The sequence below is a fragment of the Acromyrmex echinatior genome, chromosome 13 (genome assembly GCF_024713525.1).
Source record: "Acromyrmex echinatior isolate Ae372 chromosome 13, ASM2471352v2, whole genome shotgun sequence".
In the NCBI taxonomy this organism is placed as follows: domain Eukaryota; kingdom Metazoa; phylum Arthropoda; class Insecta; order Hymenoptera; family Formicidae; genus Acromyrmex; species Acromyrmex echinatior.
Genome location: NC_141864.1, coordinates 2,696,437 through 2,722,469, shown reverse-complemented (window position 1 = coordinate 2,722,469; position 26,033 = coordinate 2,696,437). Strand labels below are relative to the sequence as shown.

At 29.4% G+C, this 26,033-nt stretch overlaps 2 protein-coding genes and 2 pseudogenes across 8 annotated transcripts in view; 3 read left to right on the top strand and 1 right to left on the bottom strand.

The window, feature by feature from the left end:
* Positions 1-71: 71 nt before the first annotated feature.
* Positions 72-9,325, bottom strand: LOC105154679 (uncharacterized). Of its 2 annotated transcripts, XR_015547121.1 has the most exons (6): positions 8,778-9,325; positions 7,681-7,912; positions 7,393-7,550; positions 7,152-7,292; positions 4,039-4,249; positions 72-3,744 (listed from the first exon to the last, which is right to left on the bottom strand). XR_015547121.1 is itself a non-coding variant. In XM_087412469.1 (5 exons), exons 2-5 carry the CDS (start codon positions 7,724-7,726, stop codon positions 4,217-4,219), a joined length of 378 nt encoding a protein of 125 aa, XP_087268595.1. In that variant the 5' UTR covers positions 7,727-7,912; positions 8,778-9,325; the 3' UTR covers positions 72-4,216. The 2 variants fall into 2 exon arrangements, 1 of the variants encoding a protein (XP_087268595.1); XM_087412469.1 differs by having other exon boundaries at positions 72-4,249.
* A 1,939-nt stretch (positions 9,326-11,264) lies between these two features.
* On the top strand, positions 11,265-16,209 carry LOC147907520 (uncharacterized; annotated as a pseudogene).
* Positions 14,134-15,840, top strand: LOC147907521 (uncharacterized; annotated as a pseudogene).
* A 4,206-nt stretch (positions 16,210-20,415) lies between the features above and the next one.
* LOC105153688 (uncharacterized) overlaps positions 20,416-26,033 on the top strand; it is a 107,840-nt gene continuing 102,222 nt past the window's right edge. The window contains exon 1 of one of the 6 annotated variants that reach the window (XM_087412277.1): positions 20,416-20,840. In XM_087412277.1, coding sequence (XP_087268403.1) covers positions 20,698-20,840 — 143 coding nt within the window. In that variant the 5' untranslated portion in view covers positions 20,416-20,697. Of the gene's footprint in view, positions 20,845-26,033 lie in introns of all 6 variants that reach the window. The other 5 variants (XM_087412273.1, XM_087412272.1, XM_011068685.2 and 2 more) reach the window with 5 other exon arrangements.

The following is a 26,033-nucleotide window of genomic DNA, read 5'->3' as shown; positions in this document are numbered from 1 at the left end:
CACGTATATTTTTATTCTTGAATGCTATTTACTTTCATTTAAGTATAAAATGTTCTCTTCAATTATAAAGATTCACTGGCATCAATAACGAATAGATTTGGGCGAAGTATATTTTATTCTTAAAATTCTTGTATTTTTGTTTCTAAATTATATTGTTCTAACAAACTCAATCGTATTATTTAAATAAAGTTTATTTATTTTTAAAAAATTTATTTTTTAAAGATTTAATCTTATACAATAATTTTATTATAAAAGAATGGATTTGAAATAAAATTATTTTTAATTTTTATTCGTAAAAGAAATTAATAGGTTAGTTCTAAGCAGAATCGTAAGACTCGTAACTTGTTCTCATAAAACTCGTGAAAACTTATAACCAGTATTCCCTGATTTAAGGCGTATGTACCATAAAACGTAAGATAATTCATAAATATGTATGATTTCTTCTAAACCTTATAGCTAGTAAAAAGCTGTCTGTCAAAATATCGTACATATCGTAAGTATAAAGGTACAAATTTCAAAATAATTATAAATCTCTCTACGAGAATATTACGAACTTTCCAATTTTCTTTAGAATTTAGGCATAAATGTCAAAGAAATAATAATAAGGTTAATATGTACATATATCTTAAAAATTAAGACACCCTTTCAAGTTTTCATATATTTTACTGTTTCATCGACAATTATTTACGCATATGAGCATGGATTACGTATATAAGGAAGTGTTAATAATTACTTCTCGAAAATGATATGTAATATAATTTTATTAAACATAGTTGAATTCGTAAAAAATAATCTTTAATTTGATAAAAAGAAATTTGAAAATTTAAGAAAGTTATGGTTGGTGAGGATATTTTTTGTAAAACAAAAAATAAATAAAAATTTTCTTATCTATAAGTTTAAGATATTCTTGAAACCGTACAAATATTGTTTAAAAAATTTATTTCTATTTTCATACTTCCGGGCGATAAACTACATTATTGCATGCATAATATTATTAATTACAGATCGATTACTTATAAGCATTTTTGTATAATTATAAATACAAATTTTACAAACGAATTAATCAAACCTACTTCCACATCGCATTATCATCTACAAGCACATTTATGCGGGGACGATACGACTGCTTTTAACGCACAACGCTGGAATTTACGTTTACGTTCCATCACAAGGATTGCTAAGTCTCTGAAGCACCAATCCCTATCAACAACTAAAAGAAATTTCTACCAATTTGCATAACACAGGAATATGAATGCAATAAATTTTAAATTTTTATTTGTTATGACATATTTGGTGCGTAATACAACATACTATTATATTTCTCAGTTTTAGCTTTTGAAAATACTTTGATTACGCTTTTTCAATTATTGTGTAATCGATTACGTAAATACCAAGACTGTTCGCTAATTTTTTTTTCAATTGATGTCATAGCTAAGTCGCATGACCGCGTCATCGTCGTTGCATACTTCAGAAACTTCATTATTTTTAATTTTAAATAATGTCTTTACAGTTGTCACAGACATTGGCACAAATAAAGATCAGTAACGCTATTGCTACATTTGAAAAGATTTCTGGAAAACTACTTTTAGCTAATTCATTTTAAATATCAAGATAAAGCTTAATATTTACAAAAGTAGCGCTGCATATTGAAATTTTGCTTCCTTCCAAATTTTGCGCTGGAACGCACCTGCTTAGTGACTCCGTTATGCCTCCGTTTTTGTATAGAAAAATAAAATTAAGAACCAAAAAAAATTTGCATATATATGTATTATTGCTTACAGATTGATGGCCTACAACCACATAAACTATAATATAGAGAAAACAGTTGCTATTTTTATAACAGAGAATTTGCGTTTTTAAAGCAGAAAATGGTGCATGTAGACAGTTGAGGTGTACACCCGAATTTTTGTACGCAAATGAATTGTAGCAAATGTAACGTATGCAAACAATACTGTAGGCAATCAGTTCTTGTTGACAAACGGAGTTTTACCCCTTCAGCATAGCATGTTTATACCATGGCGAAAATAGGGAATTTTAAAAACATTGACAACCGTTCGATGACGATTTTTTAAGAGTTTATACGTTTTCAAACTTTACAAGAACGCTTACAGAACACTAATGAGTTTTAAATACTTTTCAGGACGCTTATAAAATACAGTATGTATCGTTTCGTCAAAGTTCTGTAATGCTAAAGCAACGCATTTTAAAGGATGCTCAGTAAACGTTGATGCATCTTCGTGCAGATAGTTCACTGTCAAACTTTTCAAACATTCAGGTAACGTTTTTCTCAACATCGTGAGATAGACATTTATCTTTCGTTTGTCAAACTCTGTTCCAATGGCGAATATTGAATCTCAGTAAACGTTTGTAAGGCTTTTACGCAAACGTCTTAAAAGCATTAAAAAACGTTTTTCTCAATTCCCTAACACAAGTGTTTCTCCTCCGTTTAGCAAACATTCTATCATATTCAATTTTCAAGCAGTGCACAACATCGTCACTACAAGGACACAATTAATAAATTAAATTTCTCGCATTTAGAAAACCACGAATAGGATATAAGGCGCGGTATGATGAGACTTCTAAGTGAAAAATTTTGTATGTTTTTTTTAATAAAATGTCTGCGTTCAGCAACACTTGAACTGAACGTTCAAGTAACTTCTTATTTTCAACAGAAAAAAACCTTTCAAACGTTGCAGTGTTCCAATATCTGCTTTATAAACACTCTACGTGATCGTTTCTGAATTCTCAACGAATTCCTGCAAACGCTCGGCTAAATGTTGAACAAAAATTTTTGAAACTTCTAATTTTCGTCAGGATATGTATTTATATCAAGAGGTTTCTATGTAGAACTACATCATAAAAATATTACGGCGAAGATTCAATAATTGAAATAAAAACAATTACTAATGCTTTATAATATCAATTGCTTTAATATAATTAATGTTTCTCGACTTATAATAATACATACTAGTAATACATACAAGAATAATAGTCAGCACGTACAATATTAAAATTAGACCGTATTCTGAAGATGCCACGCGAATATTAATATTATAATTGATTCTTTATTACGATTGGTCAATACATTTAGGTTAAGTTTCCTTTTCACGTTCACATGCCGTAAATATTATTTCATATTTGCCACTGCATATTAAACAAACATAATAATGCTTACTATACTGTAGTAAAGAACGTATAAGGAACGTATCTATTCGGCAATATGTTAGCGATAATATTATCAGAAGTTAAATTTTCTCGAACGTTTGACACAGCTACTTAATTTCCATTTTCGCTAGTATGAGAAAACTTTTGAATGCGCTTGTTCATAGTCGCAGGCGAAAAAGTGAACATTGATAGACGCAGCCTAACGTAGTTCATTGTTACCTCTATTCGATTCACTTATCGCGTTGACAAATGTTTATAAAAAATAAATCTTGTCACGACACTGTTCCAATCAAAATAATAAAAAGTTAAATGACATCCGAAAAAAATATTTTATATGTAATTATGTATAAATATATATATATATATATTATATGTAAATATATATAAAATATATATCTATTCATTTGATTTATAATTTTATAAAATTATATGTATTTTTATAAATTTATATAATTATGTATTAAACATTATGTATTTCTTCCCGTGATTGGTTTCACGCTATCCCTTCCAAGTACCTTACTCATTTACTCATTTCGTATTAACATTACCATCGTATTGCCATTGTTAGTAGTTTAAGCTCTACAAAAAAAAAACACGATATTTTCATTAACTTTGTATGCGACACGTATAAAAAGTGTGGCTTTCATTTGCTCATATTGAAACTTCATTGCAATTACATAAGTGTAATAACGCTTTCTAATAAAATACGTATAGCATCAATTTCAAGAAATTCTGTTCGCGATTGTACTACTTTAAACTCAACTAGGACATAAAATTATTAAGTCGTGAGGATTTGCCGGACGATTTTGTCTTTAAAATGCATTAACAACTTTACACGACGGTGCTCCTATATCTGACAGTGTTCACTTGTACCTCCGAGAAAAGTTGTAAATTCTAGAAGATTCCCGTCTATACATATAAAATCTTAAAAGTTACATCTTTATTCTTCACTTCTTTCAACAGTTCGTCATTATTATTAATCATTATTTGCTGTTATTTTTGAGGTTATAATTGTTCTTTATCTCTTTCGTTGTCAATTACAGTTTCTTCTTTAATCACATATGTAATGATGTAGCCAGTGACCCTAAAAAATAAATAATTTTTGATGTATCGCATGTGATGTGGTATATTAGAATCAGTGTTGGAACGTATCTAGATAAATTATCTAGATACAGTTCCTAGATAGATTTTAGCTAAGTGCATTACTTCCTTGACGGATATAGCCTGTATTTAGTTATTTTTACGGTATATTTTAAGTTTTAGATACAAGATACTTATACAACTTATATTTGATTTTATGTTATATTAGAAACTTAATTTTTCATTATTATATCTAAAATCATCCATAAATCATCTTTACTACACTGTACTATAAATCATATATAACAATAGTACTTCAATGATGAAAAGAAAACAAATTTTTTTAATTTTTTGTTTAACAATTGTTAAAAAAAATTAAAAAAATCTTTTTCTTCACAGCATTGAAGTACTCTTAATACCGTACAACCTTTGTTTAAAAAATTTTTTTCCATCTTTTATACTTCCGATGATATTCGCCTCGAAATAGAAATACCATTATATTTTTTCAAAGTGGTGTTTCACTTCGTAAACGTGATTTAGGGCACATGTAAAAAAATACGTCTCTTAGATTTTCGTGTTTAATAACATATTTCATGTAGAATAAAATCGGTTCGAGACAGTTGTGAAACTTCCCTTGTGATTCGAAAAGTCCTTTACCATTATGCAATTTTTGCATTACATCAGGAAATATAAATTTCTAAATATCACTTAATGAGCACGAATTCGAGCGGATTACCATCAAGTATACGCCCATTGGTCGCGATCGCTTGTTGTGCGGGAAGTAGTGACTGATTGGTTGCCGCGCTGCTTATGGCGCTTAGTGCACGCCTAGTAATCCTCGCGCGATAATCGACTGCAACTGATAGGCGTAGTCTTGACGGTAGTCTGCACGGATATGTGCTTATTATATATGTGGTGATTTTTGGAAATTATTATCTCCTAAAGTATTATGAAAATTGCAAAATGATAAAGAACTTTCGACTTATAGCATTTTCTCTTGGTTACCCTAAGTGTAACCTTGCACTACACAAGTTGCGTGTAAGTGCTGTATCAGCGCTGCACTAAACAAATGTAACCTTGGTGAACACTTCATGCTATCGTGTTTAATTCTGCTGCCGGTTGACTTCCATTTTCAAATTTTTAATGACACACTGACTTTATACCGTCTCTTTCAGCTCGTGTAATAAATCTCCATTTCGTGCATAAAATTTGCACTACATTATAGCCACGGAAACACATTACAATGATTAAGTTCGCTCACCTCCAGCCAAGCAAATACGTTACACTATCTGAATGTTGTACTGGTATGCGATAGTGCAGCCAAGAGAAAACGCTATTAGTTTAGTCTATTCTACAGATAATGAGAGATAGGATTTTATTAATTTATTATAACAAGCTACTAGTACCTTTAACAACTAATCGGTAAATATATGATAACAAAATTGATTTGTTGTGATTGCTACTAGACTGCTGTACCAACTAATTATTAGTAATAGAAGCAAATTATACAGAACCTAATCTATCTTTTGGATAGATTTTAGGTTCTTTATCATAGAAATCATAAAATTTGTTCTCGTCGCAAGCTCCAACATGTCCCAATATGTTCCTACATAGCTCCTACTTATTCTATCAAGCGCGTTGGAGTGAGTAAAAGCATGATAGAAGCATATTGGAACATGCGACGCGAACAAATCTATAGATGATCGTGAGGTCTTAAGTTAAGAGAAAAATTGACCAGTCACTGGCAAATGTAGGGAGAATACTTGACTAGAATCGGTCAATTTCTTATAATTTGAGATCCTACAATCGTCTACGACTTCTATATATATGAGCCTTTTATTTGTTAGCAATACTATTAATCATTTGTTACATTGATTGAATTAGAAATAAAATTGTTTGAAAGTGGCTTAAAAATACAAAATATAAATAAAGAGGAGCATTTATATATTATGAAAAGAGAGGAAATCATCTTTTTTACTAGCGATTATTATCATAATTCTATGTATTTCTCTCTGTGACACCTTGATATTTATTTTTGGAACTTTTTTTGACATCTTGATATTTCTATGTACTGATGAAGACCAAATCTTGGCCAAAACTTGAGAAACGTCTATGTTATTATATGATTTCAAATATATTGACTTTTGTTTAAAACATCTTGCGTCGTGGCTACTATATGTTCCTTTTTATTTATGGAATGAGAAATAATTAATTTGCAATAGTAACTAATAATCGATAACTAGTAATCGATCGTTTTCTTAACAAATATCACGTTTGTTTTCCCTTAATTTGTTCATATAAAAATCATTTCTCTCAGTGAACCCGCATGAGAAGTGATCTCGTAAGTCGGCAATGTCCTGTATATGAACACTTATTGTATTCGACTTAATATTAGGTGTTGGAATTAATTCGTAGCGTTTTACAAGTGATGGGAAGTACTTTCATTAATGTATTTTTTAATGCTCATGTGAAATAAATAACATTCTTTCATTAAAAAACGCTACGAATTAATTCCAACACCTAATATTATCGAGACATTCCTTTATGTATTAAAATAAATAAATAAAATATTATATAATGTAGCATTTTATGTTACTTATATCTTGTCCTCTTGTTGTTTTTTTTATTTTTTCCTACTTCCACATTTTTTTCCTTTTTTTTTAGTACTAAAAAATACCTAAATTTTCGGATATTTTTTTCTTTATATTTGAATTTACTTAGGTAATTTTAAAAAATGTATCTGTACTTATATCTAAATACTTTTTCTACGTAATACCTATATCTAAATACCTGATTACAACACTGATTACAATAATCTATTATATAATATGATTACGAATATATAACAAAAATAGAAAGACAAATGTGAATCTGCGAATGAATTAAAACGTTATATCATAAATGACCTGAGTTTCAATGTGTCGATCAAGTTCATTTTCTCTCTTGTATGCTCTGAAACACACCCAACATTCATGCGGTCTTTCATCGCTATGTACAACTCGGTGGCTGTTTAGTTCACCACTATTTCTAAAGCTTTTCTTGCATATCTAAAATAGAGTACATTTATGATTAAAGAAAGGTAAAAATAAAAATGATCAAATGACAAAAAATTAGAAAGAATACTAACAATAATTTTGTAGCACATACCTCGCAAACATAAGGATTTTCGCCATGTGTTTCCAGTTGGTGACGGTTTAAGAATCTAAGATAAACAAATGTAGCTGGACATAGGTCACATTTATACGGTCCTCCATGTTCCTCTATAATATGTAGTGCCAAACTTATCGAGTTGGTAAATTGCTTACCTTTAAAATTAAGGAAAATTATTGTTATGAAATGAATATGAAAACAATAAAATAGAACTGACAACACAAAGAAATAGCACAAAGTTATCAAAACACTAAAAATATTAATAATGAACTACATAAATCTTACCGCAATTGGGATAGTGGCATACATAATGTTGTGTGTCATTGTCCATTATTTTCGACTATGGATGCAAATTGCAAAACTTGAGATTGATGGATGTTCCTTTTCTTTTCAAATTCAATTTTCAAACTCTTTAGGCGTATTCCTCGGTTAAATTTATCATAACGTTCCCTAAATTCTTTTCGTAATTCTCACGGTCAAAATTTTTTTAAAGATGTATATTTTTAAGTTTATCCATCTAAAACCGTAAGAAAACATAATTCTTTAATAACATAAATTTTTTCGAAGAAATTTTATCGAAGAAATTTTATAACGGAAGACCGCGGTTATCATAATTGTACTTTTCTTATTAAACAGCTTAAAACATTTGAAAATGACAGGTGAATACATTGTTAAAGCAATATCTAAAACAACAATTGTGATGTATTCACAATTTAGGTATAAAATTATCAAATTGTATTGGTTTTAGTGGATAGATATCGAATACACTTTAACAGTTTACTTTTTAGCAAGAAGGACTGTATAAAATCTTTGTCGAAGTCATCATCTTTTGACGCATTTTATTGCTAAGTTGATATATTTTATCGTTAGCGATACTCGATATTAATTTTAAATATTTATGCTATATATAAACGTTCCTTTATTTTTTTTCTAATTTACGTAAATAAAAGTATAATGTTAGATTAAAAACATGAGACGTTAAAATAGTTAAACGTAATTCAAACGAACAATGAGTACGAATTGGAACATATAAATAAGAAACCGTCATCAAGGTTGAAAGCAATATCTTGTATATATGATTATTTAGTATGGAAAGAAAGATTTAGAATAGTACAAGTGTCCTATTTTGAATTCTGTTAAGTAGAAATTAGAAAATTAAATAAGACAATAGTAATAATATATTTAATTAGGTAATCAAATTCCGGGCAATATAGTTATAATAAACATATAATGGTTACGAAAAGTAAGAGGGAAGAAATTGAACAATATGTCAAAGATAGACTAAATCTTAAGAGAGAAATTTATAAAATTAAAATTTCGCTTATAGATTAAAAAATGTCGTTAAGTTTGAAAACTGAAGCTTTGATAATGTAATAACTTACATGCTTACGGCTTAGATCAAGATTGTTACGATTGAAATTCAAAGTGTTTGCTGACAAATAACCATGTCAGAATCTTGGAAACAACTGTGAACAAAACGGACATTTTTGTGTATATATGCATATGTATTTTTTATATACACAGGGTTGACAACCTTACATCATAAAAGTAACCCGTTATGTTTACTAAAAAAAAATGTAACGAGTCGTTACTTTTTCGTTATCTTTTTCTTAAAATAATAAAATATTTTACGGCATTACTGATTGACAGTACGCACTGCATATTACAGTCTTTATACTCTAATCAGAACAACAAATGGATTTCAATTGCTTATTGGTTGCCAGGAACCACCAATCAAAAACCGAAAATATTGGGATTCGCAAATTAAAAATACAATGTTTAGATTATTTATTATTAAAGAATTATTACACACACAAGAAAAAATTTGGAAGATGTAAGATTCAAACAAGTTTCTGTCGTACTTTTATTAAAAAAATAGTGATACCAGAAAATTTTATTATTTTAACCAATTCAAATATATAATTTTATTTAAAAATATTATGTGTTGGAATTAATTCGTAGCGTTTTTAAATGAAAGAATGTTATTTATTTCACATGAGCATTAAAAAATACATTAATGAAAGTACTTCCCATCACTTGTAAAACGCTACGAATTAATTCCAACACCTAATATAAAATCTCCAAATTGAGTCAATTACAAGCATAATATACATTTTTTTTTCAAACATTGTATTACTTATGAAGAATGTATCTTTATATTAAAAAATAATTATAACACATACACATGTGTAATATTTTAATTCAACCTAAATGATATGTATTCTCTATTCTAAAATAATATATACTGATGAGAATACTCAATTAAAATAAACGATTTTTAGTCGAAAAGCACTTGATTCGCCGCTGGTAAAATAGTTTGTTCTAGCGGCGCCTTTACCTACATTATCTTTGTCGACAGTTCCTTTCTGCATGTTTTGATTATTGCCAGGTCGATTGCCTATATGTATTATTGCTATATGGTTTCTATGTATTTATGTACCGATTTAAGTGCTTACGATGGATAAATGTGTATGGACATTAGTTACATTTAAATTTTCTTTCAGGATGATCCGTATCTAAATGATAACGCAAATCCTGCTTAGTTTTGACAACTTTTTTACACGCGATACACTTGTAATTTGTATCTTTGCAATGCTTTGCCTTCTTGTGCCTTTTTAAATCCCCATTTCAACTACAAAATGACCGTAGCAATATTTATCATTGATTATCAATTGATTTAAAGCATGCATCGAATTATTAAATAATTCTTCTATCTTTTATTGTTCATTTAAATATACTCATATAAATGCTTTTTCACAAAACTCGCATTTATAAGACTTTTCATCTCTATGAATTTTTTCACGCAAACTCCATTTATTTTTTAAAGCTTTACCACACTCTTCTTTGTGGGGCCTAGGTCAGTATATACGTTTATGTTGTTGCAAATTTTGTGAGGAGATATTCTGTATATTTTTAATAATAAAGAAGATTGTTGTTAATAATATTTGTTGATAATAATAAATATGATGAAACTATATTAATCAGTGCCTTAAACTGTCTAGCTGGATCTTAAATGATGGATTCTGTAATTCTGCGTGAATTTATGTAGTATATATGTGGTCTTTTGAAACGCGCGTCGAAATGATTTTTTGATCTTTGAAACGCTAACTCTACTAAATTACTGCAGTAATATTACGTGTTAAATTGCCTAGAAATTTAACAATTTTGTTGCTTTTTCGCATCTTTGAACGGTCTTAATAATGCTGAAAGACATAGAATCTGTAAATAATTAATTCTTATTGCGAGAAATATTACCTCGGCATTCGCATCCGGATCTTTTGCATTCCTGCGTGCGTCATAAGTCTTTAGACTACCGAGATTAAATATTAAAATGATATGATAAAAAGTGTAACTGTTGAGGTAATATGAAGTTATAAAAATGGAAATATTCACAATATACATGAACAATATAAGTTTGTCGCACTGTGTGTTGGCATATATATTCTTTTGTGTCCTTATGCATTATTCTCAATTGTAGATATTCAAATATTGCAAACATAAGATTGATGGAGTATTCCCGTTTTTCAAGATACTTCAAGCTTTTCAAATTACTAGGTTAACTTTATTGTAACATTCTCTAAGTTCTTTTCGTAATTGTCTTAGAATTAGTAGTAAAACCATTTTTTAAAAGATTATTGTTTGATATTTAAGTGAAAATCAAATTTGACGTTACCTCACTAAATTGCATAACTCATACAGCACACTAATGTTGAATCAATATCTCAGAAACGTTGCATTACAACATTGCGAACTTTGCAGTAATATCGCGAAATGTAGATTCAATGTCGAAGAGATGTTGCGGAATCACCTAATATCCGTTGAATTACAATGTCTGTGAGACGTTGCAATTCATGCGACGTTATTAATTAATTTAATGGACTATGAAAAAAGAAGTATTAAAAATAAATCGTATGATTGCTTGTCATTTTAAAATCTGATAAATAGAAATTAGAGAATTCAGTGAAGAATAAACAATAATCAAAACTTATTTGACGTTTGACGGTGAGAACGAATTTAATTCTAGCAATAAAATTATAATAAAGTGATAACTATTATGAAAAGTAAAAAGGAAGAAATAGAATAATATATCAAAAACAGATTAATAAATTATAAGAAAAAGATATTTGTAAAATTAGAATGATCTGAATTTAAATTATAAAACTAAAATTTTGATGATTTAATATCTTACATACAATTCTTACGGCTCTGTTGTAGTAACCGAAACAATAAACGGTTAAATTTTTAATTTACTAACAACTAATCACGTCAAAATCTTTAGAACGGCTGAATCAAGATGTACGTGTATATATATTTTTATGTACACATCCACACACACTACACTTATGTAGGATAAAATCACTAGATATAAATCAGGTACTAGTTTCTTTTTATATTTAAATAATTATAGTATATTCCATTAAATGTTACATATCACAAAATTCTTTAGCATTTATTTCCAAATGTCGAATGAATTTAATTTATTAGAAACAGCGCTATACGTTTTGTTGTTGTCGTTAATTAATTAAATGTACTAATTAAGTTTACGTATGTATCTTTAGAAATTTATTCTTCAAAGTGTAATATCATACGAATTGTCTTACAGTTTTTAAAGTAGATATGAATTTTTATAATAGGTAGTAAATAGCATTAAATTTCATTTTTTTTTGGAATAAATTAAAAACTTGTCAAATTTTACAATGATGCCATTACAAAATGATTTATTTGTTTTAATCAAAATAGAATATAAAATAGTATACATGGCTATACAAAGAATGTTACTATAATATTTATAATTTAACTGTTTTTTATTGCCAAACGTTTATCTTTCATTAATTTATTTTTATTTATCATTAATTTGACTGTCACTAATTTTAAATAAAGTTTAATGTTAAAATTGCATTATGATCCACAATTAGACTCAAGAACTAGATGTGGATCATTAATTAAAATTTTTGGAAATTTCTCCTTTATCAGCCAGTTGTAATTTGTATAAAATTTGACCATAAATTTTTAGCCAATCAGTTATATTTTGTTTTGAGAGCGACAAAGATGTTTTGTTTTGCACAACATCAATAATCACATTTTCCACTCTATTAGCATATGCGATTTCATTATGAACATTCCTATCATTTCCCATGCTGGTAAATTTTATTGAACTACTTCTTCAGTTCGGAGAATCGCTGCGCGCGCGAGTGAGTCGAATGCTTACCGATGTAAGCAACATTTCGACTAGCACGCAGTTTACTTGCTACATACAAAATCATTATTCGAGATTCAGAATCATTCACCCAGATATAATTTTTATCATTAACATTCAATAAAATAAAATAAAATTTATAAAAATATTAATATTTTTCTATGTAACATAGTACATTTTTCAAATTATTCCGTTATTATATTATTCTTTCAAAATTGTTACATTAAATTATAACATTATTTTTAAAATTTAAGTAATATTATATATATTTCTTTATTTCATTTAAAGGTCTTCCCATTTTCCTATTCAAATAATATATATTTTTCTATTCCAACTCTCAGTAAAATTTAATTACAAAGAATTAAAAGAGTAAAAGTATAAACTAAAGAAATTTATTTTAATTAAAAAAATTTTATAGTAAAAAGGCTTACAAGAGAAGGTTGACAACTGTCCGGAACCGATTTGATTGTCCATGAAATATATTGTCAAACACGAAAATTTAAGAGACACGTATTTTTTTATATGCGCGCTAACTCATGTTTAAGGGATGAAACATCCTTTTAAAAAAAGAAGAAATTTTTCTTTCAAGGCGAATATCGGCGGAAGTATAAAAGAAAGAAAAAAATTTTTTAAACAAAGATTGTACGATTTTAAGGATACTTTAATGCTATAGATAAATAAAATTTTGTTTCTTTTTTTGTTTGACAAAATACCATCTCTCATAATTTTCTTAAATCTTCATATTTTTTTTCTCAATTATAAATTATTTTTTTGCGAATTCAACCATGTTTGTTATATTTACAACATTCCATTTTTGAGAATTAATTATTAAGGTTTTCTTATATACGTAATCGTGCTCATATGCGTAAGAAATTGTCATCGGAACAGTAATATGTACGGAAACTTGAAGTCTTAAGTAAAATTTGTATAGTTTTCTATATGCTTTATTATATATATATTTAAATTATGTATTTATATACACTATATGTGTGTATGTATATGTATTTATATTTATATTTATATTTATAAAAATATAATATTTTGAAGATATATATACATATTAACATTAATGTTATTTCTTTGACATGTATGCTTAATTTCTAAACAAAATTATAAGTTTCGTAACATATTCTCGTAAGATGTATAAGAATTTTGAATTGTTTATACAATATTTTTACAGACAGCTTTTTACTAGCCATAAAATTTACAAGAAATCGTAAATATTTACGAATAATCTTGCGTCTTATGATACATACGCATAGAATTAGAGAATACTGGTTATAAGTTCTTACGAGTTTTATGAGAACAAGATATGAATCGTACGATTCTGCTTAGAATTGACCGATTAATTTTTTTTATGAATAAAAGTTAAAAATAATTTTATTTTAAATTCATTCTTTTATAATAAAATTATTGTATAAGATTGAATCTTTAAAAAATAAATTTTTAAAAAATTGTTGCATGTAAAAGTACATTGAATTGTTAGAAAATATATATTTGATATATATTTAAAATTTATAAAATGTATTTATATTGTCAGAAATTCTCCCGTCTAAATCGTCATGTGTAATGAGATATAAGAAATAATCTTCTAAATCACGTATCAGAGTCGTGAAACTTTTCAAAGAAAAGATAAGTTTTTTGGAATAGACGATAGGAATAATTGTGCTATAATATAATTTCATATATACATTCACAAAAATTATATTAAATGGACAATAAAAAGATATTCTTGTAGCAGTCTTACGTTCAGTCAGTACAGTCATTCTGTCATAATCATATCTATACAATTTGTTAAATTGTTTTCATATTACGAGGCAAATTTTAACATTTTTAGACATGATTATCAATCCCCTTAATGTTGTTAGCATCTATAAGTGCAGTATATCTAACAGAAACACCAGTCACTGAAGCAGAAATAGAATTAAAAGATCACATACAAAAATTATTGTTAGGTAGCATTTTTCACTATAATGGGTTGGAAGTAACAGAAAAAAATCTATCTCGATTATCAAGAACCTTATAAACTACATAATTCTGTAATAATTAAAGATAATGAAGAAGCATGCAGTAAAGATAATTTAAATTCTCATTCTCAATGTTCAAATGATGACGCAGATGTTGGCAGTTCTCATAAAAGACGAGCTGTTGAGTATTGATGGAATTGGGATATTAATGAAAAAAATAACAACAAAAGGAATCGTCCGCTAAAATCAGTGCAAAATAAATTTAAAAGAGTTTCATATGAATTAAGACGATGGGAAGAACAATTACATTCAGGTGGAAATCGTATAGAAACATTATCTTACATCTCCAAATTTATACAACTGTTGAATCAGGATTCATAGTTTATATCGATTTATAATACAAAGATGGGCTTTACAAGCTCAAGAAGAAACAGAAAATTTAAATCCTATATTTAAAGCATGTCACAGTTGGATATTAAGATTCAAAAAGTCCCACCGAATTGTTTCGAAAAAAATTACGAAATTTGTAACTAGAAGAACAACAGAAGATTCCGTTTATTTGCAAAATACACCTGATGATTTTCTGAAAACAGTGAAACCACTTATCGAACGGATTTGAAAATTTTCGGATTTGAAAATATTTTTAATTTTGATCAAAGTGGTTTCCAATTGGTAATTCATTCTGGAAGATCGTTGTCTAATCAAGGAAGTAGTGTGTTGCGCAATCTATATCATCATCAACACACTCTTACACCATACAACCAATAATATCATGTAATGGAAATTTGTTATACTTTATTTATTGTATTAAAAGAAACTAACTGATATAAGAATACAAGAAACCTTATTTACATCAATAAATGTTATTGTAAAAGCATCTAAATCTGGTAAAATGACTTTAGGTAATTAAATAAATTTCCTTTCACACAACAGATTTTCAGATATTGTTTTATTATTAAAAAGTAAATATAAATTTGCATAAACAAAATAATATAACGAAATTATAATCTCTGTGTCATGTCTATGATATATTTTATAACATATTTAAGAATCTCATAACACAGTCGTAAAATAGTTATTAATTTAACATTTATATATTTCTTACAGATCATTTTAAATGTGGTTAGAAGAAGCTATTTTTCTAACATTGATTTTAATAGCGTTCTTCTTAACGATTCATGGACTAAACTATATTATTTCAGATTTAACACCTGTAGGAAAACATATTATTACTATGATTATATCGAAAGGCACTAGGAAAAATACAATTACCATTAGGTATTTACGGATTTAGAATTTGGAAAAATTTTGCTAAAAGATTTTCAGATATTGTTTTACTATTGGAAAGTAATATAAATTTACACGAAAGAAATAATATAATAAAATTACAATCTCTGATATATAATCAGTTATCATCTCCGCGAGATAACAATTTATTTAAATATTCGTGGTTTAAAAGTGGTTATACAAACGAAAGACCAGAAGAATTTGAAAATACAGTAAAATTTAGTTTCAACAGAAGTTCAACAGCGTATTATATCGAAGGTTAACAGTAATATCGCTGTAGTAAGATGTTCATGGTGCAAGAAGTCATTATATTTAAAACATTTTTTCATCGAGTATCATTATTGTAATGAATATAATGAGTAAACGATACAAAAGTTCTTCTAGTTACAAATTTTCTAATTTTTTTCGAAACAACTCGGTGGGACTTTTTGAATCTTAATACCCAACTGTGAGATGCTTTAAATATAGGATTTAAATTTTCTGTTTCTTCTTGAGCTTGTAAAGCCCATCTTTGTAAATCGATATCATAATCTATGAATTCTGATTCAACAGCTGTATAAATTTGGAGATGTAAGATAATTTTTCTATACGATTTCCACCTGAATGTAATTATTCTTCCCATCGTCTTAATTCAGATGAAACTCTTTTAAATTTATTGTATATAAATATTTAGAAATTATTTTTTTCTATCTTTTATGCTTCCGACGATATTCGCCTTGAAAGAAAAATACTATTTCTTTTTTAAATTTTTTTTCACCCTTTAAGTTAGCGCATGTATAAAAAAATACGTGTCTTAGATTTTCGTGTTTAACAACATACCTCATGAAAAATCAAATTGGTTCCGGACAATTGTGAATCTTTCCTTAGTCCAAATAAATTCTCGAAAATTTTGGGAAAAAACGGATTCTTTCTGGTTTTTTCTTTACTATATTTTTCCAGACATTTTTCTTCTAATTTTATTTTTAATTGTAAAGTGTTAATGTCCTTTATGTCAATAATTTCATTAAATTGCTCATTTCTTTTACTTTTTTAAGAATTCTAAGAAATAAATTATTGAATAGAGTTCCTGTCATGATCATATTTATAAAATTAAAAAAAAAATTTTTTAATAAATTTCTCTCGAAGAAAAAATCTTGTATTTTTCTAATTTTTTTCTGAAAAGTATAGAAAAATTAAAAAAATACTCTTATAGTGTTTTCAATTTTCTGGAAAAATAAAATCAAGGAAAAAAATTAAATTTTTCATTTTTTCCAAAAAAATATTCTTTTAATAGATTTTTTTTACCCATATTTGAATTTAATGATAAAATGTTTTAAATAATGTTTTTAATTATTTTTTACAAATAAATAGAAGATTTATCTCCTGTTACTTCTTGACGATTCCACGATACTTTTCTTTCGTGGAGAAAATCTATTTTTCTCTCAAATGCGAATAATGGGTCACTAGCATGGCGAATCGAATATTGATTTTTGATTATTATAAATAACTAGACATCAATTAAAGAAAAATAATTATTAGTGGTCGATTGAAAGCACACGCATTGACCCTATGACTCACAGATAAGCCTGATCACATTTTCTGACTCACATATAAAACGAAAACACACTAATCACTCACATAAATCTGTGAGCCTTGAGATCCTCGATTTTGAGGTCCGCGAGCGAAAGTTCCCTTCCACCTTTCTAACTATTCTCTTTACGACCCAGAGGGACATGTTAGCACAACAGCCGCCGAGAAAGGAGGCGTCTTTCTCCTGTTAGGCTTCTGCTTACTATCTCCGTTGTTATCTCTGGCAACGGGAGTATACCCGTCCGGTTTGATTACGTTTAGGACTCGAGATTTCATAAATCTATGCTCACAATTGGAATAAGCGATACTAAAAATTCTCAAATACATCATTTTTAAGAAAATAAAAATTTCTTTTATTTGATCGTATGTTCCCTGCTGGGAAAGCTACTTTTGTAGCTCTGCACAAATCTCGACATTCTGTGCATTTATTTATACTCGTACATATAAAAAAATTTTCAAGAAAAAAAAACACTGTTTTGATGAAAAATTCCGGCAGCGTAAAAGTTAATTTAAAGGATTAGATTGCTTTTTTAATGTCTAACAATGTAGCACAATTGATGTTTTATAATAATGTCTTAATTTTTGGTTATGATTATTGAATTGTATGGTGATAAAATTTATGCGAGTGTCCAAAGTTTCATGAAGGTAACAGCACAGAAAGATTGCAAAATGATTGCAAATATACCTCATTGCAATGTTGTAATATTGCAAATAAAATGCGAAATGTGTTTGCAACATTATTGAAATGTCATAGCATCGTAAAAATGTGCGCCTTCAGCAAGAAACAGGACAATAGTCCAGTAAATAATAAAATATTTATATTTATGTAAAATTAGCATTATCTGCATGAACTGTATCGCAATGTAATTCTATATAAATAATCTTGAATACATGACTTGAGTACTTATATTAAAAAATTTAGATTTTTATGGTTTTATAATACATTTCCATTTTTATTAGAGCATAGATTTAAAAAATGCTGCTATTTATTAAAATAATTTATGATTCAGATAATAAACCGTCACCAAATTTGTCGTATCATTTTTAAATGTGATTTAGAATAATTTATAATTTTTTCATAATTTTGTTATTGTTTTGAAAATGCATATTTATAAAACATATTTAAAAATAATTCTTTTATTATTACTGAGTATAATTTGAAATATAATTTGTGATCACAAATTAAAAAAAGCAGGAAAAAATTTTTATTATGACAAAATTTGTTAGTTATCCTAGAAACTTCTCGATGTAAATTTATAATAATTATTGAATAATCTCTGATAAGCAAGAATTATTGTGACAAAATGTTTTAAAAAATTTAGTATTTAACTTTTTTAAGAAAATAAAAATTATTTTGCAAGAAAAATATTCTTTAATAACGTAAGATTCGATCATCGCACATTTAAATTACAGAGATGTTCCTGAGCCAGAGCGTCACGTGAATGCCCGATGACTCTATAGAGCTTATATTACTGAAGAGGGAATGGCCTATCCAAGCAATGAGAGGAAAGTGCAAGCAAGATCTAAGAGACAGAAGATGTATTTCTATCCTGCTCAGTAACTTTTCTTCTTTCTGCGCATGTGCTACAAGAGGATAGAAGAAGAAGATAGGAATACAGGGTGTGTCACCAAAATCCGGACAAATTTCAATTAAAATTTTCCGTTATACTGTGTCTCCGCCAGAGATTGTTATTGGCGTCCAAGAATGAAGCCTGATGCTTCTAGTAAACAGTCATATTCTCAAAATGGCCGCGATGTTGAAACCAAGTGCGGAGTATAATCGAAGAGCCGCGATCATCGAAGACCTTCGCGCCGGGCGCTCAGCAACGGAAATAATTCGGTTCTTTGGATACCCGAGATCCACTATTTATGACGTTGTGGCAAAATATACGGCTTTAGAACAGTCCAACGAAGGTTCCAGTATGCCAGCGAGGAAGAGTCACTCGAAAGAACGCACCGCAAGGATCCCTGCAGTCGTTGAAAGGGCTCAAACGCTGATTTTGGATGACCCAAGGCAATCGTTGCGAAAATTAGCATCGATTGTTGGTGTAAGCGAGCCAACAATGCGTCGAATTGCCGAAGAGGACCTTCGATACAAATCGTACACATTAAAGAGGCTCTCTGAGGCTGCCACGACAAGGAATTGTTCGATTTGTCCGGATTTTGGTGACGCACCCTGTACATCTTCTAGCCTTTAGCTATTGCTCATAGCTCGACGATCGTATTCCTCCTCTAAGTAATATATAAGCTCTATAGGCCGCTGAGCCTCGAGCGATAATGGAGGTCGCGCCGGAATCGACTCGAAATATGAATCTATGCCGAGTACTGATCTAATTATATGATTAATTTAATAAATGATAGTAATTTGGACAGGCTAGAGGTCCTATAATTAGAGTTTGTGGGCACAACTTCTAATTGGTTCTCCACCTTGGTTCACTCGGTATTCTTCGGATAGCTTCGTACATACATTGTCGCAAAACGAGTGCGAAGAAAAGAAAGAGATAAATAACTACAAGCAAATGAATAAAACTTGTGTCAAAGAAGTTAGAAATCGTTCCGAGATCTCGGACAAAGAGAAAATTAACAAATTACAATTACACAATTCGGCCAATTGATGAGCTCAATTGGTTTCTTCAGATATTGTTACGTATTACCCGTCAAATATTCCAACACTTTTTTCACACGCGTTCATACGAGAAAGCATATCTGTTATCTCTTTCTATCCGCCATTTTTAATTCACATTCGCCAAACCATTTCATCATTAATTATAGGATCTCTAGGACAGGCGATTCGTACGACTTGATTCAATTTTCATTCATTTCTTCCATTCTCAATCTTGTTCCAAAAAACGAGCAACCACGCGCTGCGCAGTTACCGACATTCGTAGCAACAATTTCGACGCAGGTAGTTAGCTCAGTCGCCGCTAAATGGCGGTGGCAGCACGAAACGACCTCGCACCATCGAATAGGGCGCACGTCGTCGTAACGGCGACGACGTCGGGTAGATGACGACAGGTGTGTCGGAGTAGACGATTAGTAGGGTATGCGAAATCGGTACTAGGTAGCGGGATGTAAGATGTAGGCGCAGCGCGACGCGCGATCCGCTTCTACGGGGTGGTTGACAAGTTCTCCCCGTGTGTGTGTCCGTCCGTCCGTTCTATTACGCGGCGTGAATCGAGCGTGAAACCGAGGCTGTCGATAATACGCGTCGTTTCCGCGCACGCCAGCGGCGATGCCGACCGGCGTACGGCGCGTCGCGTTCCCGTGAGGTGCATTCGTCCTATGTACAGACTCGTCGCGAATCCGAAGGGCACCGGTGACGGATGCCATGCCGCGGTGCATCTCCCCACGGACGAGGCGAATGCTGAGAACGATAGCGACGACTCCGTGTCGTCCTGTCAGCTAGGACGCGCCGCCACCGCCAAGTAAGTAAGTGCCGAACGTAAGTCCTACTTTTTGCTCCTGTCTCTACTCTTGTCAATCCTGTCCCGTCGCGAAATCACGCGAAACTCGTCAACCCGTCAACTCGCCATCGGCCCTTCCGCGGCATAGTCGCCGATCATCGCGGGCCTTATCAAGGCGTCTCAACGCGATATTTTAATACATCGACTCTGAGTCTGAGCTGAAATAAACGTGGAAAGTACTTATCGCTCTAATTCTATTTTCATTTAGCTGCGAAACTATTAATAATGACGAGTTTCGCGACACGCGACGAAAATGTTCCGAATTGACACGCATAGCGACTATGTTTTTGATGGGAATTTTAAAACACTTTTGTGCCTTGCAACTTATGTAAATGCAATGCCCAAGCTTGTCGAGCTGTGCCGCGGGCACATTCTTTGCCCTGCATTTCCGTGTATATTTGGAGAGTGGCACGCGAGAGATCAAAGTTGCGCGCCGGCGCGAGCGGCGAGCGTGTGTAATTGTAACCTCCACCCTCTTGTCCCTCTAACCCCTTCTTCTTTTCACGTATTATATGTTTACAAATATTTGAATATTAATATTTTTTTTTTACGTTCTGAATAAATAAAGTTTCTACGTCCTACAGAAAAGGCTAAGCAAAAATATCTCTTTATATTTATTTCTTTTTTCCTTTTTTTTGTTTTAATGTGACAAAGCTAAATTAACGAAAATTTATATTATCGATATTTAATTAATAACTCCATTTACGATGCTATTTGCACGTTCAAGAAATTTTTCGTACGTTCTTAACAAATGACGTAGGAATTCTGTGTCCAGAAAATGCTATAAGCAAAAATATCTCCTTATAGATTTTTCTCATCTGTCTAAAATTCGTATTATATTATATATCTTTTTCTATTTTTTCTTTTTTTGTTTCTCTCTCTCTCTCCTCTTTTAATATGATAAAGCTTAATATGATAACTATACATTATTAAAAATTTAAATTACTCATTTGATTATAAATTCCATTTACAATGCCATTTGCGTGCTCCAAAAAATTTTTTTTCATTTAACAAATAATGTAAGAGCTTTACATCCAGAAAAGGCGAAGCAAAAATATCTTTATTTTTTTCGTTTTTTCTTTCTTCTTTTTAATATAACAAAGCTGTAAATATATGTGATACAAATTTAAATTATCGATCTAATTAATTCTATTTACAAATTTACAATGTCATTTATGTATTCGAGAAAAATTTTTTACATCATTTATAAATAACGTAAAAACTCTGCATTTAGAAAAGAAAATATACACTAAGAAAATATCTCTATTTTTTTTCTCTTTTTCCCTTCTTTTCTAATCTTACGAAATTAAATGTAATAAATTTTTAATTTTTATATATAAAAAAATTTTAATCAGCTCCATTTATGATGTTATTTTCGTTCCAAGAAAATTTTTATATTCTTAATAAATAATGTAGGAACTTTATAGCCAGAAAGGATTAAGCAAAAATACTTCTAGTTTTTCTTTCTTCATTTCCCTTTTTTAATATTATGAAACTAAATGTTATAAAATGTAATAAAAATTTAAATTACCGATTTAATTGACTCTATTTACGATACCATTTGCGTGCCAGGAAACTGGTACGAAGTTTATCTGTTTTGTTTTATATATATATATAAGAGATTGACTTTGTTATTCAACCTGTTATTATCTCCCAATGTCACGTCCACCTCACAATATATATATATATATATATATATATATATATATATATATATATACTGCAAATTTTGTGAGGTGGACGTGACATTGGGAGATAATAACAGGTTGAATAATAACAAAGTCAATCTCTTTTGCACATGATGCATTGCGAAAATCGTTGCTGCACGCGCGACGCTTGCGGCTTGCAATATATACATACATCGCGATCGATGCAGTTTGCGTGTCTTTTAACGATCTCGACGCAGAATCTGAACTTAGAAACGGTTAACAAAACGTCATAGAAGGTCAAGGACTTGCTTCGCGTAACCGTGTTTCTCTAAGGAAAAAGACTTATCTCGTGGCGCTTTCGATTCTCACGATGTAAATATATCTATCCTTTCGCTCAGCGAAAGCCAATTTCGCAACGTCATGTTTCAATCGAAGATCAAGATTACAGGTTGAAATTTCAGATTTTGATGTTGAGCGTAAAATCGAGAAAATCGGGAAATTGGATGCGCTTTCCACGTAATATTTACGTGCATTTTTTATTAAATAAAGCTGGTGAAAAGTAGCTTTTAGTGCATTCTGATCCTTATATAAATCGGTAATGTTCTTAAATTGCTATCAATGATATGAACAAAAAATTCGATAGAGTATCAACCTCACCGTGTATATGTTTTTTTACTATTCATTAAGTGTATACGAGTCATTTATGTCCGGCATATTTTTTTTATGGATTAAGTAGTTGAAAAAATATTTAAAAATTTTCATGCTTCCTTAATCAGGATTTGAAAAAAACTCGGATTTTTTTTTAAATTTAGATGGGTTTTTTTAAACCCAAGTTTTATTGGGTTTTTGGGAGTTTTAATGAATTTTATACATTTTTATTCTTATAGTCCACTAATAATTAATAAGATTCATTATTAATATAATAGATAATTATGTTATAAATTAATTTCTCAATTTAATTTTATTTAATTTTATTTATTGATTAATATAATATACACGCACACATATCTGTATAAGAAGCATTCCATGCTAAATCGACCAGATCAATCTTTTTAGTTTAAATTGTCTCAACAGGACATCCTTCAATTTCACATATTCCATAGATTTTTATAATTTTTTTCCCCATCAACACAGCCCATATCAATAATTATTGATGGATCACTTAATATAATTACTTAATATGATGGATGACTTAATATGATGATTGACTTTTAATAACCGAATAAGAAAGATGTCATGCAGAGAGGGCTCTATCGATTTATATCATATTAAATGCCCATCAATAATTATTGATATGGGCAATGTTGATGGGGAAAAAAATTATAAAAATCTGATCCATGGAGTATGTGAGATTTAAGGATGTCTTGTTGAGACAATTTAGACTACAAGCTGAAAATATATGGATGTACACTATGTTCTCCATAAGGGATTATAATATTTCAATTTGCAAAGAGGGCGAAATTGAATAGGAATGCGATCTTAAGATTTTATATGGAAGAGGACCTGTTATAAAAGTCCAAATGTCTGTATGTATTTTTGCGTTATTGTTATCTTAGGATAAACATATAAACATTATACATATTGCACGAACATCAAGCGTAGAATCTTAAGAATATCCCACAAAAAAGTTTTTTGGGAGAAACGAAAATCATCCAACATATACAAAATAAAATGACGTGTTTGGGGCCGCTTGATCGATTCAAATAGCCAACCAATTGCTATAACCGACGCTCACTATTATTTATATTCAACTTTTCGAGACCATTCTAGAATGTTTCTAATCCAATGGAGCAGAGTTTTATTTCCTTCTGAGCGTCACTTTCATTTCTAATGAAAAAAGGAACGGTACTTTCTACTAAAATGTTAAAATGTTTTAAACTAACTAAACTAAAATGTACTAAAATGTTTCAAAATTTTAAACGCGTTTTTCTGGAAACCGTGTTTTCGAATGATCACGATTCCAAAAAATTATTAGTCCGACTGACTTCTACTTTTACGATTATACTCAGAAAACATACCATTATCGCCTGAATTAGAATTAATAGTCTATATTAATTTTTTTAGAAGATCAAATAAGAGGGAAAAAAATGAGCAAAATTTGAATCATTTTTTTAAACTGTCGCCATTTTGAAAATATGCATGTGATATTAATTAGGAATGCACCGGATATTCGAAAAGTATTCGATATTATCCGGCACTTTTTTATTATCCGACCAGATAGTCGGATATCATTAATAACCGGGAATATATCCTGTTGAAGTTTAATATCATTAAATTATTGATTTTTTTCTTATACAAATGTTTTAGAAAAAAGTATGCATATTCATAATGCTATAATATCTTACTCTACATTGTTGCAAAATTACAATCTTTTTTTGTATAGACTTTTTTTTTTGAAAACTCGGAATTCGGTCGGATATCCGCAAAATGTCGAGAATATCGATTTTAGATTTTTACTACTTAAGAAAAAAAAAATACAATTTTACGAAACAAATATTTATTGTATACAGAAATACAAAAATATAAAAATTTCGCAAACACAGAATATGGATTATATGTATAGTAATAAGTTCGACTACTCGTAACGTTTAAGATTTTTTAATACTAACAATATCAGATAATATCCAATTGTATATAAATATTAATAAGTATTTTATAAACTAAAATATATTTAAAAAAAATACCAATAATAATACAGACTCTTTGTTAAACAATATCACAACTTATAATTAGTGTTAAATTAATTTTGCTATGATTTATTTAATCAAACTGTTAAAATAGTGCTCGACACTAGATGCACATTTTGGGCTGATTCTTGCAATCGATGCCTATTATTTCTCCACTATTGTTTCTCGCTCTAGGCTTATAGCGGCCTTACCACGTGATTTTGGCTCAGAAACATCCCTATATTATTCAGAGTCTCCTAGAATGGCCACCAAATATTTCATGTGCTGATAGAGCGGACTAAAATAAGTAAAAAAATTCTGTATCATTTTGTAATTTTCGCAATAGTTAATAAGATATTAATTACTAAAAATCGCCGAATATTGGTTTTTAATAATGTTTTATTTAAGTGCTATCAAATTTACAGAAAAAAAATGGTTTAATTTCTTCTTAAACAGTTCTAAAAATTTTTTCAAAATTTTTTGTCAACTTTTTATAATATATATATATACAAGGTGATTTTAACATATTTCGTCACCTAGCAGGTAGACTGAATCGAACTGAGTCGAAAAGTCATCTACCATTTTACAGTTTACGCAATAGTTAAGATATTAATTACTAAAAATTGCCAAATATTGGTTGATAAAAATGGTTGATTGATAAAAATTGCCAAATATTGGTCTTGAATAATTTTTTACTCAAATATTATCAACTTTATAGAAAAACTACAAAAGACAAAAATCATTTATTTTGTAATTTATTTTGTGTACATGGTAAGGGTTAAATATCTTCAATCATTTCATACTTTCAATCATTTTTATTTCTAATATATAGCATGCAA